This window comes from Prionailurus bengalensis, chromosome A2, assembly GCF_016509475.1.
Source record: "Prionailurus bengalensis isolate Pbe53 chromosome A2, Fcat_Pben_1.1_paternal_pri, whole genome shotgun sequence".
In the NCBI taxonomy this organism is placed as follows: Eukaryota; Metazoa; Chordata; class Mammalia; order Carnivora; family Felidae; genus Prionailurus; species Prionailurus bengalensis.
The window spans coordinates 74,423,350-74,442,945 of record NC_057348.1 but is presented as its reverse complement, the minus strand read 5'-3'; the positions used below and the strand labels follow the sequence as shown (position 1 = coordinate 74,442,945).

General features: G+C 42.2%; 1 protein-coding gene across 2 annotated transcripts in view; it reads right to left on the bottom strand.

The window, feature by feature from the left end:
* VPS41 (VPS41 subunit of HOPS complex) overlaps window positions 1-19,596 on the bottom strand; it is a 186,199-nt gene that overhangs the window by 79,000 nt on the left and 87,603 nt on the right. The window contains exon 7 of one of the 2 annotated variants that reach the window (XM_043588529.1): window positions 17,761-17,826. In XM_043588529.1, coding sequence (XP_043444464.1) covers window positions 17,761-17,826 — 66 coding nt within the window. Of the gene's footprint in view, window positions 1-3,281; window positions 3,405-17,760; window positions 17,827-19,596 lie in introns of those variants that run through there. The other variant, XM_043588530.1, reaches the window with a different exon arrangement.

Here is a 19,596-nt window from a genome sequence, read left to right as displayed (position 1 = left end):
GAGAAATTTTATTTCCAAATATAACTGGTAAAACCTCTAAGACTGGTAAAGATGTAGTTCTAGTAATTCAAGCATTATTAAGGGCTACAATACTTTTTCCTTGATGTATCCAGTTTAAATCCCTTAAGACATTTACATAATATAACTTAATGTAAAATTTATATAATACATAATTTACAACATATAACTTCGGACATATAAACCTGAAGTAGATGTTTACCTTTTAAAAGAAATGCTGATGACAGATTCCATCACAGAAGTTTAAAAATTTCTATCTTTTGAGTAATTTTCTGTTTACCTTAGTGTATTCTGTGTCCCTTCCCACCCTTAAGGAGGAAAATAGGGAACAGGAGAAAGAGAGTAAGTTCACATTTCATTTATATTTGTTACATACCTTTCTCAATAGTTAGGCTCCCATACTCAGAAGGGGCACACAAACACACACCCCAAGACCTTAAAATCACATAAGCGTCCATTTTCACAAATGTGCCAAGAACGGTCTCTTTAAAATGACATAAATGTCTGAAGTTCTCTATTACCCATGCAAAAGAAAGGTGGCCTCGCACGGTCCACAGTGGAGACTGGAGGTAGGGCTTTTACTGACCACATGGGGTCTAATCTTCCCGTCAGATAGATACAGGAAAGCCTCCTCTAGGCTCCCAAAGATCTTCTCACCCATCCCTTCCTCTCCCAGTCCATGATCTAAGTAAGAAACCCCACCACCATGCCTCCCTGCTCCCAGTTAAAGACCCTGAGATCTGCCCTCTGTGATTCTGCCTCTTCCTCGGCCAGGATGTAAAAAACAGAGCCGAGGAGGTCACTCGATGTGTTCAGGATTTTGTGACAGGGTTAAGTCTGGAATCTGAGAAAGGAGAAAGCCTGACCACATAGCTCCTGCTACACAGTCTGCTAAACAAAGGCAGCTAGGAACCATCATGTTCAACATGAGGAACTGAGATCACAATGCCTACCTTCCGTCTGTGGCCTGGTTCAGATGGAGGGGATTTTAAGCAGCGGGCTGAGCCTGGGGAGTACCCCATAACTACCTGCTGGAAGGAATGGCTGGCTGGATGACAAGGAGGAAAGTGGGGTGCAGGTGATATCACAATGCTCTCCCTCCAATCCCACCCAGAAGTGACCGACGTGGCACGAAAGGGGGACAATCTGCACCTGTGCTAGGAAAACTCAACATGCCCCAAACTTTAAATTAAGATTTCTGTAAAGTATGACAGAAATTAGACCCCAGTGAAGGCCAGGATTTATCCCATTTCAAGAAAAAGCCCACCTGGGAAGCCGCTGGTACGGTAGATACCAGCACACTCAGTGTATTGGGGTTGGGGGGACGGGGGTCACGGGGAAAATCTCACGCAGGGACACACAGGTCGCGGTCGACATTGGCAGTGGAACACAAGCAGCCACTCCTGCTGTCATCCGGGGACACAGCTGGGAAGAAGACAGCTACGCTGGCGACGGGGTGGCGACGCCACCCATGGCGGCGGGGCCATACGACAGGCGGGAACCACCTGCACAAACTTCAAGCTGCTTCAGTGAATACGGAGAGCAGGTTCTTAACGCATACGCCACTTCCCTGCTGCACCAATAATTACACCCTTTGGTAGCCACTTCCCCGACAGACAATCGGGTTCCAGTCCAGGCAGACAGGAAACCATAAAACTTCCTTCTCCTGCCATGTCCAGATTCAGACCAATTCTCGCAAAATCTAAGACGTTCACAGCGACTTCAACCGTGAACACTGGGTATAGACTTCTCTCAGTAACTATGGATGAGAAAAAAACCCCAACAAGATGGACAAGTTCAGTATTCTAGGAAAGCAACGGGATTTGTCTAGGGAATAGGGGAAATGTCCCACTCCTGACTCCACACGAATGAGACTTTCCACCAGGCAGACCAGGGCTTCAGAAGTAATTCTTCTTCTTCTCGGGTGGCAACAAAATTGAGCAAATGAACACCCGAGGATAAGAAGAACAGAACGAAGTGGAAATAAAAAAAATAAATGCTCAATACCCTCGAGTAAGGGAGGAAATCAAACGGCGACCAGGGCACTCTGGAAACGAGAATACAACTACTGTGCTGTGAAGCTGAACTTTAGGGGATGCTAAGTTGTAAGCAAGGGAAAGTCCACAGCTCTACAAGTCAGTCATTTGCACTTCGGCAAAAACAGATGTGCACGCGCTAGGTCAATGACAAAAGCAGAAATATTTTACTAGCAGATATAATAGGGGAAGCCACCTAAATGTAAAGATACATTAAGTTCCTGGATAAGAAGACTCAAAATCCTCACTGAAGAGCTTAAGCCTTACTAGTTAATCTGCGATTTTCATGGAAGCACAAAGAAACCCCCAAAGGAATGATTTCTAGAACTTCCAAAATGCTATCAATTCATTTGAAGATATGTGAGAATAATAGGAATTTTTTTTTTTTTAACCGGGCAACTTGTGGGTGGGAGAATGGGTGTTTTTATGAAATTCGCACTCAAAACAGTATAGCAATGATCCTAGAACTGACAGACAAAGTAAAAAGAAAAGGAAGAACTGATAAAGATGAATCAAAACAAGGAGGTCAGACCCTGGGCCGGGGCCGGGTGCGCACATATGCGCAGGGAACAGGGCGCCCTCAAACTACCCCGTGGTCATCTCACCCTGTTTCTGGAGGATCCCTTAGCACTGGGGATTCAAAACTTTAAAAAGGACCCCAAGAAGTTCATGCCTAGAGATTTCTGCTAAAAAGTGATCAGACAAGCGAATAAAGAAGTATGTCTCGTTCTTTGTAACAGCTAGAAATGCACTAACAACTGGGAAATGCTGGAGTAAATGTGGTGGAGCTAGATCACCAAAAAGTGTGTGTCCAGTTTTAAGTGATTTTATCGATGTACGCTTATTAATGTAAAAGGATGTTCAGGGCCCATTAAATAAAAAAGCAGATTGCAAAACAGTACTAAACATGATGGTCCTTAAATACAAAACGAACGTGTATCCGTATATTAAAACCTGAAGGATACAATACAAAGTAATCCTAATTAATTCTAGAAACAGGTGATAGGAGATTTATATTATTTTTATTATTCTGCATAGAACATGTGAATTAATTATGTTAATACATATGGGGATGAAAATCCATTCTCTTATTTTTATAATCGGGATAATTTCACAGGTAACAGTTGAAGCGAAACAGCATCAACAATTCACTGAAACTCAGAGAAGGAAGGAACTTGGAGTCACACTGAGTATGCAGTAGAATTAATTCACATAAAGTGTACCTCCTTTTTCAATGAGGCATTAACTTTCGGAAACTGTTCATGAGATCTCGTTGCAATTCCAACCAAGATCCAAACTCACTCCAGCGGAGCCCTCTGTTGCTGGTGGGTGTGTTTTGGCTTCTGGCAGGAAGCTGAGGCCTGCGGACAGGACAGGGGCCTTCCTTTGTCTCCTGCTCTAGCTCCAAGGCAAACCTCCAGCAGAGGGCAGGAAGGAAAGGAGAGAGGGGAGAATTCTGAATCCAGTTGGTCTCCAGGCTGAGTCGGAGTTTCCGGAGTTCTGTTACGATAAACCTTGGGTACCCTGCTCTGACATGGGATCAAAGAAGCTTCTTCTTTAATGAGATTTTCATAGTGCAGATGGCACACGTCTGTGTTAACTGATGAGGGTTTCAAAAAAACAAACAAAAAGAAGGGTGGCGGGGGAGGCTAATATACTACCTACCTTCTGTAAAGGAAACACATTTTAACTCATTTGCATTACAGTTTTAGACACGATTTGTGTTCTTTTCTGATGTTCCTCAAATAGCTCAGTTTCAGTCATTTTCTATTTTGTGGATGAAAAATAATAAATGATCTGCAAACAAACGGCCTTAGATATATATTAGAGAAGATCATCATTTAGGATTTTTTTTTTAAATTTTTTAAGTTTATTTTGAAAGATACAGAGACAGTAGGAGTAGGGGAGGGACAGAGAGAGAGAGAGAGAGAGAGAAAGAGAGAGACGGAGGGAGGGAGGGAGGGAGGGAGAGAGAGAGAGAGAGAGAATGGATCCCAAGCAGGCTCTGCACTGTCAGCACAGAGCCCAATGCGGGGCTCGAACTCACAAAACCATGAGATAGATCATGACCTGAGCTGAAACAGAGAGTCAGACGCTTAACTGACTGGGCCACCCAGGTGCCCCCTTAGGATTCTTTCATAAGTCCTCCTCATTTCTTGGTTCTGTATACATTTTAGGGTCAGGCTGGTTCTATCACAGATAACAAATACCATACTGTCTCTTGTTGGCTGGGATTTACATATTTACTTTTCATCTCCCCAGGGCACCGCAAATGCAGCAGGAAGTGGCCACACATGCCCTGCTAGATGCACAGGGCACAGTAAGTATTAGATAGCGAGCAGGCTTCCCGCGCCCTGCAAGTCTGCCTGCCCTGTTGCCTACACATACAATGTGTTTGCCGCAAGAGGAGGCTACCTACGTCACCCCCCAAACCCTCCAGTTACTCAGCCCATCGTTAGTGATGTCCCTAAGCTGTTTTGGACACAATGGCATCTGCCCTAACTTCTCAAACCTAAAGGAAAGAACCCTGTGACCGACTGATACACAACGAATACAGCCTCGATGGAACAAGTACATCCCTTGAGAAAAGGCTCAGTTATCCTGACTCCGTGTCCTGCGCCTGACACGTTGGTCCTGTTCCCTTTGCTCAATGCCAAAAGACGGAATTTGTGCACCTCTGATCACAAATTTGGGAGGTACTTGTTTATGGAAGACAGCAAGCACGCAAGCGTGAGTCGGGGAGAGGGGTAGAGGGGGATGGGGGGAGAGAGAGAGAGAGAGAGAGAGAGAGAAGGAGAGGGAGAGAGAGAGGGAGAGAGAGAGAGAGAGAGAGAATCCTGAGGCAGGGCTCAATCCCATGACCCTGGTGTCATGACCTGAGCTGAAATCAGGAGTCTGAAGTTCAACCGACTGGGCCACCCAGGCACCACTGGGAAGTATTTTTAAGGTTAGTCTTCCTCTTCAGTTCAGCTGACTGCAATTCCTTTATTTCAGGGATGCTGCCTGGCTTCTCACTGGGCCCCAACAGTAAGGATCTGAAATGTGGCTGTGCCCTGCTAAGGCTCTCCCCATCACTGCCAGGCCCTCTTCTCCTGGTTGGCTAGCCCTGGCCTGCTTCTCTCCTCTGAGTTACCTCCCCTGGTCCTTGAAGCACTTATTTCTGCCTTCCATCCCCACTCTCCTTTCTTCCTCACTCATGAGTCCTCATTTCCAATCCATACGTAGTATAAAACCTTAAATGGCGGCTAGTAATTTACGAAGCCTTCCCATTACTGTACTTTGAAACTCTCCCAGTACAACTAGGCAGTACATGGGGATTTGATTTGGATTCTATAGGGTACAGGGTTTCATACAGGCCAGAAAAGGACCAGACTATCCACTCTCCATTTGCTTTTATAATCCTAACCTATGGGAATTTCAAGCAGAAACACACTGCCTGGCAGGAATGCCAAGGAAAGTCCTGCTTCCGTGATATAAGGAAAGATAAGCTACTTTTCTTACAAATATTCTACACTAATTTAACTACAGCAAAACTATCTGCCTGTATTTCACTGACATTTAATAAAATCCATTTCTTTCTTCTAGTCATAAAACTGCCTAGAGACCTACTGAGCATGAATGTTCTACAAAGCATTTTAGAGGGTGAGTCATCGAGTGAACTACCTTTAAAAGCAGCTGGTTAATTTATTTGGTTCATCTTCTGCATCCCATAATATTGAATTGTCATTAACACAATACTGAGAGCAATTTAAGCTCAATGGGAGCTAAGTACAAAGGAGAGGAAAAACTGTTTCCAAGAGGTCTCTTTTTTGTTGGAGAAAGTATTTTAGGGCTTTATTTCCCATAAATCCACATTCTGGCAGTCAGCACTCTCGGTACTTATATTTCAATAGGAGCCCTCACATCCTCGGCAATATACTTTATTCTCCTACGTTTTGTGCTGATAAATCTATCTAGTACTTTGCTACACTACAGAGAGGTAAGGATGCACATCCTAGAATCTCCCACACACGGGGCGGGATTCCTATCAGGCTGTAATAAAGCCACCGATTCTGGCAACATAACACCCGTCATTACCCATCGCCCACTCTTCCCTGATGGAGGAAAGGGAGTGTGATTGGCCCCTTTTTAATCATCTTGTGATCTTTCAAGTATATAAATCACTTGACTCTTCAGGCTTCCTGAACACCAGCAGCAGTGCTTGCTTGGAGGCAGACGACGGTGCAGGGAAGAGTGGGCAGTGGGGGAAGCCCATGGGCAAGTCTTGGATGGCAGGTGCGTTCCTGCAGGAACGACTGAGGCGCTTGGAGAAAACAGACTCCACAAACATAAAATGCCCGATCACAGAGGGTGCTGGAGCTCGAGATAATAAAATTGAGGAATAAGGAAACAAAAGGAAAACTCAGCACGTTTAGGACATGCCAAATAAGACTGTCTCGGTAAAAATAGACAAAGGGCATAAGGATGGGCAGGACTTGTCACAGAGGGACTTAAAAATCCAAAGTTGGAAAAGATTAGGAATGAAATTCAAGAAAGCGGGGCGCCTGGGTGGCCAGTCAGTTGGGCATCCAACTTTGGCTCAAGTCATGATCTCACAGTTTGTGAGTTCGAGCCTTGCATCTGTGCCGACAGCTCCATGCCTGGAGCCTGCTTTGGATTCTGTGTCTCCCTCTCTCTCTGCCCCTCCCCCACGCATGCTCTGTCTCTCTCTCTCTCTCTCTCTCTCTCTCTCTCTCTCTCTCTCAGAAATATATAAACGTTAAAAAATTTTAATTCAAGAAGGCAAGTGAGAAAAAATTAGTGACCACAGAAAAGACCTGGGATGGTGTTTGGCTGCTGACAACAGAGAGGAGTCTTGAATCTGGATGGAGGTGGGAGAGACCACCTCCTTCTGGCTTTGGCTCAGTACCAAAGTTTCAAACACACAGCTTTTCCCAAACACCATCAAGAAAGAACATAAAGCATGTGTGAAGACAAGGAGAATTTCCCAAATACAGTATTGCTTAAATTCAGTGGTTATTTTCTGGACGAGTTATAATCCCTCAATCTCCTTTCCCTAGAGGTAATTTAACATGCTTAAAAGAGGATAAATACAGGCCAAAACTGCTACCACAGAAAGTCTCAGGACATAGATTTCCAGAGCTTGCTTGATGGACCACTTGCTTTCAAGCAATGTCTGAGTAAATACGATGCCAGTGCAACACAGGTTCTGGGCAAGCCCCGTGAAGTTAACCAACCCTGTGAAAAGTGTGCAGACAAAACAACGTTCTGAAACTTAAGAAACACCATATCAAGACAAAATAACCGTCAATTTAGTGACTGAGGACTCCAAGCTACAGGTTCAATGAGAGCAAAAGAAGCAAAACACCAGAGGTACCACTTAGGGGCAGTTTCCTTTATATTAAAAAACTGGTGACGACAGACAGATATAGATCTGTGTATCCACCTCCCCATCTATATGGGTTCAGCAATCGACTGTGGCCAGCACGTGAGGTAGGCTCCTACGTAGACCAACAATCCGCAATTTCTGCCTATGCCGATGCACAACTGCAAGCATGATTTTAAAAGTGAACAAAGGATTTTTAAGTAATGTTACCACTTAAGTCTTCCATTATGAGTCCCATGGTGGTTCATGCCAAACGCCTCGGGTCTGTATTTCGGTTTGCGGCTGTCTGAGGATACATTTCCCAGGGCTGGGTTCAAGGTTGGACCCCGTCAGCAGCAGAGGAAACACAAAAGTCATCCACCGGGTCATTAAACTTGAATTAATGGTCTGCGCGACGCATAAGAACCTCTGATGTTAACTGTGCATAATCTCAATCACAGATGGCTGGAGGGAGAGCTTCGCGTGGTGCAGACAGGAAAAAGAAATACAAAACTGCCAAGCCTTGAGTAACAGAAAAAGTCACCCAAACACACACGTTCATGTATTTGAACAAGCACTTCACTCGATTCGAAGTAAAGCAAACAGGGAAGAAAAAAAATAAAGATCAGGAACACCATCAGAGAAGAAACCAAGTCAAATGAACTTGCCTTAACAGAGCACGTTGGTCTGTCCTTGACAGCCTCCATGCACGTGGCAGAGTTGATGGTTTGAGGGCAGACTCACATCTGTGGAGGAGCCTGTATGTGTCCTCTTTTTACAGACTTCAGTGTCTACTCTACAGTCTCATTATGACTCCTACATAATGCCTCCCTGGGAACAAGAATAATTATTCCGGATTTAGCCAAAGTTGGAGAAAAGGCTGCAGGCTATTCAGTAAGCAGCAATAATTTGTGCTCAAACTGACAATAAATATCAAATGGACAGTCTTCATTGTCCTGGCTTCTATGGTAATATTAAAAGCTGCCCCAAGCAAAGAATACAGTCATACAAATCATAAAGGAAGATGTGTAAGTGGCCAGTAAATAAAAATGTTCAGAATTGCTAATAATACAAAGAAGTTACAAAAGAGAACAATGGACTATCTTTCTTTGTGTATCAAAATGGGTAAAGACAGTGTGGTGAGACAGGTAGGTACCAGCCAGTGTAAATGGTATGTTTTCTGGAAGGCACTTTTACTTGGTGATATGCATCTGAAGCCTAAAAAATCATCATGACCTCTGACTCAGTAATTCCCATCTTGGGAATCAGTGCTAAGCAAAAATTAAAAAGCATAGCTGAAGTTCATGCCCAAAGATTTCTCACTTCATTACAGCACGATTTATGATGGCCAGAAACTGGATACAACCTAATGGTCCAAGAGTATGAGAATGGTTAAGAAAAATTAAACCTATTGATAGGATGGAATATTATATAACCATTAAAGAATGCTTGATTTAAGATTAGACTTCAACAATGTAGGGAATTTCATATGATTTGCAATGTTAAGTTAAAAAAAGATCCAAAATAGTTGAGATATGCATTCATTTATTATTGCTTTTTTTAAAAAATATTTATTTATTCTTGAGAGAGACAGAGAGAGACAGAACATGAGCAGTGGAGGGGCAGAGAGAGAGAGGAAGACACAGAATCTGAAGCAGGTTCCAAGGCTCTGAGCTGTCAGCACAGACCAACTTTGGGCTCAAATTCACAAAAGGTGAGATCATGATCTGAACCAAAGTCAGACACTTAACTGACTGAGCCACTCAGGTGCTCCTATTACTTTTTCTTATTATAAAAGTAATGACTATTTTCTTCAAAAAAAAAAAAAAAAGGCAGAAAATGCCAATGAAGGCCAAAAAGAACATTTATAATCCTGTCCAGACATTGTTAATGTGAATATTACTAGTATTGCTAATAATTTCATATATAGCTTTCCTACTGCTACAAAAAAAAAAAAAAAAAAAAAAAAAAAAAGAACCAGAGTATACATATATTTTTGTAAAGTACCTCAATAGAAGCAATCTAGCAAACGTTGGGCATTTTATTTTTGCAACAGAGAGAAAAGCTGACATCCGGAGCCAGCTGGGCACTCATGGCTGGGCCCCGCGCTCTCTGGGCGAACGGGAACAATCTCACAGAACACCAACATCAGACCTGGCCTTGTAACCATGAAAGATCAGGGCAAAACCACAACGACTCCATAACCATGTCTGAACACAGACAAAGTAGGAACATTTTCCAACCACATCAGTGATCAAACGTGTCCCTATCCTGGCTAAAATGAGACGCTGCTGCTTCTTTACCAGTTACTTTTAGCCTTGATTCTTTCCTCCTCCTAGATAAGATTTAACATACCCAATGGGAGAATGACTCTTGCTTCCTGAAAGCATCCAATCTAGAGCGAAGCCCAGATCCCCTCTCGCCAACCCCAGCCCTAGAATTCCTTCTTTCTGACACCCTCTTCCTCACAACCCACAGTCGTACACTTGGTTCCTCTGCTTGCAGGGCACTGACACAGCTCAGTCACTATTGTTAGACATTTCTTTTGCTCCAATTTTCACTGTTACAAACATCAAAGAATCGAGGCTGAAACCGAATTGGAAAACTGAAAGGAAACAAACAACAGGGGGAGAAAATACAAAGGCAAAGGAATGCAAAATTATCCCACAGGGATACATACATACATATATACATACACATTCTTCCCACCCAAAAGACTTAGAATCCTCCTTTTCCTACAAAATCACCATTCTGATTCATGGTCTAATGGTTTAGCTGCTTTCCACCAACAGCGTTCCTCCCATCTACTTTTGGAAATGCCCCACCATTCCTAAAATCCAGGACTGTGTATTCACAGCTCCTAACATAGACCATGACACAAAGTTGTGCTCAAGAAGCAGATTCAAGTCAAACAGTCCTGTGAATGACTATGATTTACTTTGTACTGGTGACACCGACCCACAGTAGTTGCAATTATGACCCCTTGCTTTAATAGCCTGATCTTAAAAAAAGAAAAAACAAAGTTAATGACAGTGTTTGTACAGCTATATATAGAAGGAGAGGGACAGACAGACAACACCTCTCAGTGTTAACGACAGTCAACTGGTATTAAACCCCAGGAGGAAATGAGCAATCTGAAGTGGGAAATTATTCTTACAGAATCATTAACTATTCAAAATACTTAAGAAAAGTCACAGCGCTCTCAACATGCAAAGGAAGATATTTTCAGCAAGAAGCAAAAGATGGTTTGATTGCTCCAGGAAGACAGATGGTAAGTTTTACATCCGAATTCAGGGGGAGGCTGCAAATAATATGGAAATATTACATTGGGAAAAGTGAGCTGAATTCATTAAAGAAAAAAGGCTTCTATTGTCAACAGGCTTTTGATGGCTATGAAACAAGAGAAATCACTGAAGAAATTAAAGTTGCCATGGATCCATCCCAAAGACTTTGGGAATCCTTCATGTTGACATCGAAAAAGCAATTAGTATTTGAGACAAACGAACTTGATTTTTTAAAGCACTGAAGAATGTCTATTTTTGACACTGAACTGATTTCTCTTTTTAAGAACAGGATTTCTATTTGTGGCTTCAGCCAGTTCAGTACGTGAAGAAAAACCCACCCAAACACCTTTTGCAATATAGCTGTAACACAACTTGGTGTTACATACCTAAAAAATGTTTCTGAAGGTTATACTTGTGCTGTACTTCCTATTAATGGGTGGCTTTTAATCAATTTTGGTATTATTTAGGGCATGAAATGAATTTCTAGTAATGGAACCGCAATTTATACCCTAGTACTTGAAAAATGAAGGTATCTCTGTATAATGGATCCACCTGCAACCACCAGGATGTAACGTTTGCATATAGAGCCACCTGAGCACCTGTAAAGGATCATCCTGGAGATCCACTGGACAGCAGGCCAAGCAGGATAACTGACAGTCTAATCCCTTCTGGCCCCAAGAACCCCTGCTCCAACCTGAGCAGAAGACAGGAAACATGGAAGGAACCACCTCTCCATTTCACCTGGAGTGTTTCCCTGGGCTGTCAGGATTCTAAAAAGATCTGCATTAGTACAAAAGCCTCCTCTACTGAATCCCCTTCCAGAAAGGAGTCAGAGTGCAATCTGGGGAAAAAAAAAAAAAAAAAAAAAAAAGAATGCCATCTGAGTTTGCAGATCACTGTTGGAAACCTCCAGAAGTTAGCTGATGGTACCATCTCTGTCCTTCAGGTAAAATCTGCCAGGAGCCTTCAGCCCTGAACAGTGAAGTGCTTCTCCTCATTTCACTGCACACAGACCCTTTCTTTGTTTGCTGACTGACATTTTCTAGCTTACAAAGCAACCTGTCCCTGCGGCCAGGTCCCTTCATTCCACCCTGCCGCCACGCCAAACAGCTGACTATCTCGTTTCTAAAAATGAGCTCGGCTGCAAACAGCATCGTGAAAATTTAATAATTTGTCAAAGCGGTAGAACCAACTATTACGAAGTGTTATTTCAGAGTTCAAAGGTAAAGGTCACAGGAAGCTAAAATTTATCTGCTGACAGAGAAAGCTGAGCAATTAAAAAAAAAACACCCAGGTAAGAGCTGCTTGGCAGACTTATTTCTAAACTAGAAACCTCATTGCTATGCTCACGTATTGGAATTCTGGCTACACAAGAGGTTACACTTAAAAAAGAAATCCACAGGTTCACAAGTTTGAAAGCTCTCTCCCAATGGCACTTTTAAGAGATGTGCTTTTTCTTCTCGCCCGCCTTTTTTTTCCCCAACATGGAAACAAAACAGAATTTAGAATAAGCTTTTTATGCTCACGTGTCAAGCAGCAGAGTCCATAAATCCAGCTATGGCATTCAACTACTGAGAAGTTACCTTGAAAACCTAAAAATAAAAGTTTATGCCAGACAGAACTATCGCTTCCTCTTCCTAGTCCCTGGTGGATAAGGAGCTATCTCTAAAGACCTCAAAAGCTAGAACCTTAAAAAGGAAATATCAACAAATGTGTCAAACTACAGCCTCAAGTTTTTTTCTGCTACATTGCTGTTTTGCAGGGCCGTCCTGAACTGCACGTTCTAATTACTTGAAGAAACGTTTTTACAGGAATCAAGATTTTTATAAAATCAGAACTAAAATATTACATGAGGCATGTCTTCATTATTCTTACCAATGTCTCATTGCAGGACTTCCACTTACTTAATTTCACTTCTCGAGTCTCCGTGCCACGCTCACCACTGTTTATGGAAGGTCTCAGGTGATTCCAACATTCCTTTAGCTGTCAGTCTAAGGAAGATCAGGGTTCTTAAGGGTTAAGAACGCCTTTCCTCCACACTCCACCTTCATCCGGCTACAATAATTTCTCTTTTAAAGGTGGAAGGTCATAACGTCTCAGTTACATGATACTTGTCTTTACTCTCTTTTCTCTCTATAGGATCTGCTATGTGTTCTAAACGGAGAGGTCTCAATATCTACAATATATGATCACTGCAAGGTCATCACCATTTGCTCAGTGCTGGACTCTTCAAACTTGCTCTGCTTAGTTTATGGTGCTAGTTGAAACTGCACTTGGAAAGATCAGAGTTGCAACTGGGCCAATGTTGTCCTGTTTTTCTCATTTTTCAAAGGTATAAAATGCCATAACTTGGTTATATTAAAAAAAAAAAACAGATCCTTCTAAAAACTTGCCAACACTTTTAAAATGGAAATGATCATTTCATAGTAGTGCCCCCTTTTTTTAAAAAAATTTTTACATTTATTTATTTTTGAGAAACAGAGTGAGACAAAGCGTGAGTGGGGGAGGGGCAGAGAGAGAAAGAGACACAGAATCTGAAGCAGCTCTGAGTAAGCGGTCAGCACAGAGCCTGATGCGGGGCTTGAACCCACTTACTGTGAGATCATGACCTGAGCCAAAGTCGGACGCTCAACCTACTGAGCCACCCAGGTTCCCCAATAGTGCCCCCTTTTTAATGTCACCTTCTCAAGGCCTTTTTCTTAGTTTTTAAAATCAAAGATATATTCTTTAACGAAATTAGAAATATTTCCTGAAATGTTTTCAACTTAATAAGTGTGTTTTACAACAAAGCACACCAATGCCAAAACCATTCAGCATAAGGGATCTTTAAAATTGCATACCATGCACACAGAGGAGGAAATCCCTCTAGAGATTTCTGCAAACTGCACCAAAGTGGTGTACATTATGGAAATCCCTAGTTATTTAACTGTGTACAAAGATATCATTACAGTTTATTGAATAAACACTACTTTTTTACTGCTTAATACATATTTATATAAGAAACTTAAGGGATCCAGAGAAATCAGTCAATAGTGTGTATGTTACAAGTCCCTGAATGGAAGATACATTTACATAATAATGTTTAAGCCTCTGGGGCGCCTGGGTGGCTCAGTGGGTTAAGCATCCGACTTCAGCTCAGGTCAAGATCTCGCGGTTCGTGAGTTCGAGCCCCGCGTCGGGCTCTGGGCTGATGGCTCAGAGCCTGGAGCCTGCTTTCGATTCTGTGTCTTCCTCTCTCTCTGCCCCTCCCCCGTTCATGCTCTGTCTCTCTCTGTCCCAAAAACAAATAAACGTTAAAAAAAAAAAATTTTTTTTAAATAATGTTTAAGCCTCTAATATACATAGGAGAAATTATGATGGCTTTTTAAAGAGAGAGAACTCAAAATCAAAATGTTTTAAGAGCAGCTAATTTGTTTATCATCCCATAAATAATCTCAGCAAAATTAGGGTTTCTAAAGCCTAAATTGGCACAAGGATAAATATACAGATTGATAAAACTTGGTCAAGAAATAAATTCTAACATTTATGGTTAACTGATTTTTGACGGAGGCCAAGACAACGGCAACAGAATAACTTTTTCAACAAAGGAGGCTGGGACAACAGGACATCCATTTATTTGCAAATAAATGAATTTGGACCCTTACCTCCTACCATACATACAATTAACTCAAATTCTAGACCTAAATTTAAGAGTTAGAACTATGAAACTCTTAGGAAAAAAAAACACAGGCATAAATCTTCATGACCTTGGATCAGGCAATAATTTCTTAGATACAACACCAAAAGCGTAAGTGTCAAAAACAAAAAAGTGTGTGTGTGTTGGGGGTGGGGGTAGTTAATGGAACTTCATAAAATCTAAACTTCGGTACCTCACAGGATGCCATCAGTAATGTGAAAAGACAGTTCATAGACTAGGAGAAAATATTTGCAAATCATATATCAATAAAGGACTTGTATGAACAATACATAAAAATATTTTCTGCAAGTATACACAAAAACAAATATCCCAATCAAAAAATGGGCAAAGAATCTGAAGAGAGAGTTCTCCAAAGAAGATATGCAAATGGACAAATAAGCACATGAAAACCATTAGGAAAAACCATTAGGAAAAACCATTAGGAAAACCATTAGGAAAATGGAAATCACAACAAAATAGTGACATACTACTTCACACCCAGTTGACTAGAATCGAAAAGATAAAAGTGAATGTTGGTGAGAATGTGGAGAAACTGAAACCTTCATGTATTGCTAATGAGAATGTAAAATGGTGCAGCCACTTTGGAAAAGTTGACAATCGAACTGTGCACTTGAAACTGTTAATTTTATGGTATGCAAATTATATATCAATAAAGCTGTTAAAAACCTAAAACAAATTGATTTAATATCACTTACAATGGCATGTGTAATCATAGTATTCTTCACATCAAAATATAACATATACTTTTGTCAACCCCAATATACTGAGCCCTTGACACATTAACACTTTTAATTTAACACATTAACCATGATAACCAAAGAGATGAACCAAACCCCTGATGTTCTTGCCTGCTCAGCATCTGGTAAATTCTAATTACACAGCCCATCACAATGTTCATCTTTGTATCAATTCCACTTTTCCCAAATCACTCTATCTGCACTTGGAGGTTGGACTAGGGTGTCTGCAGAATGCTCATGTATCTACTCAAGGAGCTCTGGCCCGAACAGCCACAGTCACACTATCCTTCCTACACATGCTAAGTAGAAGGATGAAGAGTATGTGATTGGCACAGTTCACCCAGGCATCATGCAGGTTGGCAAAACATCCATGTATCAAGACAACTGTGGCAGACTTGATGAGACCACAGGTATCCCTCACAGTATAAAAGCAACTATTAATTAAGCTTCACGAATAACCTGATCATTAAGTACACAGAAAAATTCCACCTTCAGAGTTTGAGTCCTACCATTTGGACATCACCACTCCTATTATCTCTGATATGTTCTTTCATACCAAGACCTCCAAGAAATAGGAGACAAGTGTGAACTTCCTAACTCCTAAAATTGGAAACTGGAACACAAAACCGCATTCTACACTAGGAAAATACTTACACCAAAGTGATTTATCAATTTTAAGTATCTGAGGGATCATTATTAAGAAGGGAGATGAAGCCGATTCCGCAGCCCCAGTCAAGCCTTCAGATGACAGCAGCCCCAGCCAAAATGTAGACTGAAGCCTAGGGAGAGAATCTGAGGCAGCACTACAGAAGTAAACCACTCTGTGATTTTTTTCTGAACTGTGACACAGTAAAAGTTTGTTGTTTTAAGCCGCTTAAAAAACAAACACACAAAAGAATACTCAGCATTTTTTATCCCCACTGAGTTTTAAATAAAAATGTGTGGGTTTAAATTACAGCTTAGTGAATTTATGCTATATCTCACCTAAAAATTTTTAACTAGAGAAGTATTTCATAAAGAAATACTTTAATAGAGGAATTTTAAAGCTGCTCCTTCCTGAGGTCAGCAAAGACAAGTAAGATAGTTTTTTGTTTGTTTGTTTGCTTTGTTTTGTATTGTTCAGGAGTGAATCAGCTGCAGATCTAAGCTAAAGAATGTTAGATTAAATCCGTAATTCCCACCGGTTGATCCCATATTTTTATGTGAGGCTAATGAGGGTACAGCCTAAGGATAATGATGAACTGGAGAGGGCGGGAGCTGGCAAGCTGGCTGGCTCACAACCAGAAATCAGAGCTGGTGCAATGCCGGCTTCATGTGGTGGGATGGAATTGGGGATCTACGGGACCCATCACTCAGCCACTATGATGAGCTAAAACCAGGGCTTGAGAAATGCTGGGTATGGACCAGGATGCTTTCCTGCCCTATCAGTCTAGGAAGCAGCAAAACCAGGGGAAAACAACAGACAACTACCATGAAACTCTCAAAAACCCTTTGGTGGCTGAGCCTCACAGTGCCATTCCGTAGGCGTGCACTACAACGGAAATAACCGCAGACTACCTCATGATCACTGAGCTCGAAACTGCATATGAAGTTAATATTCACTGTTTCAGTACCGTGACAGCGTTTTGTTATAAAAATGGTTAAATACCACTGGTTAATAAAAACCAGAAGACAATTAACTTGATTTGTTCCATAAGCAGAAAGGTTCTTTAATTTTAGAATTTACTATGTCTGTAAACAAACATGTAAATGTATACAAGGATTATTTCACTCCCTTATTTTTTAAAACAGCACTAAGATCATGAAATATGTCAGAAACAGGTCAGTAAAGAAATAGCCATAATTGTTCTAAAACTTTATCAAGGCCTGCTAGAGATTTCTACAATAAGTGGAAAAACATAAGTTTAATCGCTCTTTTGTTATTTTTTTTAATATATATATTTTTTTAATCTTTGAGAAGGAGTGAGTGACAGATCGTGAGTAGGAGAGGGGCACAGAGAAACAGAGACAGAATCTGAAGCAGGTTCCAGGCTCTAAGCTGTCAGTACAGAGCCCGATGCAGGGCTCAAACCCACAAGCTGTGAGATCATGACCTGAGCCGAAGTCGGATGCTCAACCGAGTCACCCAGGCATCCCATTTCTTTTTGTTATTTTTAAATGCTACCTCCTTTTTTGTGGAAGGGACATTTCAAAGCACTAGGCAGTTCCAGTAACAGTTCTCTCTTTCCTTTTGTTTTTATGTTTATTTATTCACTTTTGAGAGGTGGGGGCAGAGAGAAAGAGAAGCCCAAGCAGGCTCTGCGCTGTCAGCACAGAGCCCAACATGGGGGCTGTGAGATCATGACCTGAGCAGAAATCAAGAGCTAGATGCTTAACTGACTGAGCCAGCCAGGCACCCCTTTTTTTTTCTTGCCCTTTACCTACTACAAAGGAGTATCGTGACAGGCATGAATCACATCTCCTCAGAGAGATGATGGGCTTAGAATTTCACCCCATCGGTCTTTCTCACAATTCCTCCTACTGAATAGTCAGATGTTAAAAATATTACAGATAAATTAAAAAGCACACAGAATCTCCACCCCCTACCCCAAGACGGCATGTGATGGTAGACCAAAGCATTTACCTTCTTCCCTCCAGTCACAAATTGCTTGCAGCTGGTCCTCACAAAGTGCGGGTTCACAGCAATGATCTACAAGGAACAAGGACCCATCACTGGTTAAGGAGCCACCATTAACGCACAGAATGAAAACCAACCCACAGAATGAAAACCCTTTATGCATTACAGGCAGCAGGATCTAAAACTTATCCTGAGATCTAGGTAAGAAGTGGTCTCTTCAAGCAACAGTCTGCAACTGAGGACATCGGAGTTTTTGCTCTTCTGGAAAGCCAGGTGAAAGCTAAAAGACAGGAGTGAGTTCGTTCTAGTTTCTGGCTGCGTGAGGACTCTCTGAGTGCACATCGCCTCTTTAGGGTCAATCGAGGCAGCAAGAGGTCACAAATGTTTGTAACTGAACACCATGAGCTGAAGAAACCCAGAGAGAGAACCCAGCTGTCCCCTCGTTCGGGATGCCCACCAGTGATTTGAGGGCACCAAGTGGAACAGGTGGGGCAACGCAGCCTCAAAGGCATTTAGGGTCGTCACAGCAAGCCTCCGTCAGTGAGAGACAACGGGGCTGCAGGACCGCACTTACAGAACTGACCGTGCAGGACGTGCCCCTTTCCCTGCAGCCGAAGTTCCTCATTTGCTCTCCACTGAGCCAGTCCCCTCCCAGTCTTCTCTGCCAGCTCGTTAGCTTTTAACTGGATGAGATTTTGAATGATGGTTTCATCTTACTCAACGAGTATCAACTTTGTGTTTTTAGGGCCAGTCTCTACCCTGCGCTCTGCACTCACGTCTCCAACACCTCCACACCGTTTCCACCAGATACACCACAGTTATCTGAACTCAAGACCAAATGAGCAACGTCCTTATTCAAATCATCCCTTCTTGCAAGTGGTGGCATCGCCACACACCACGGCCAGAGCCAAGGGCCAGCTCCTCCCTCTCTCGTCACCCCATCCAACCCAACACAAAGGCTTGTGAAGTCTACCTCCTAAAGGCTTTCCGCCTTCACGTCTTCAACTCCACCTTGAACGCTCCCGACTGCTCCTGTCACTGAGACCCCGTGATGCCCTGTCTCCAGGACAGCATGAGCCTTCTAAATTGCCTTTTGCCTGCAATCCCTCTCCTGCTTAAATCACCCTCCACTCCGGCAGAGCTGCCTTCCTAAAACACACATCAGATCCTATCTCTCCTTTACCTGTTGATCAATAAGTGTTTGAATAAACAGTGAAAACAACGAATGACCTATTCCTTCAACAACTCTAATCGTCACTTTAAGGGCCATAACTGTTATCTAAGACTGTTCCTCCTGCCTCGTGCGCCTATCAGCCCTCCAATCTATACTGTATATAGTCGCCGTATTAATTTTCCTTAAGCTTAGCTCAGTTTATGTCACTTCTCTGCTCTTACACATTCAATAATTTCTCCTTATCTACCACACGGAGTCCAAATTCCTTCGCCTGAAAATACAGCCAGCCCCAATCTGCCTCTATGGCTCTCCTGCCAAGTCCGTGTTTTATGCGCCATCTAAACGAGGCCATTTTTGCCACTTCCTGAACACAACTTGAACTTTCTGCCCTCTCCGTTTGTATTCTATCGTTCTTCCACATGGAAAGCCAGCTTCTCTGTCTGCCCTGTCCATTTCTTAAAGCTCACTCAAACATCACGCCCCCTGTGAAGCCATCACCGCCAAGAACAGCTAGAAGTAACTTCTCTCGGCTTTGGACTCCTTAATATTGTTTTTACCACTTTGGGTCATTAACGACAGACTGGGTGTTTGTATGTATCATCTCACTCACTACAAAAAAAAAAAAAAAATATTCCTGAGGATAGCCTGAGATCACAGTCACATAAGAC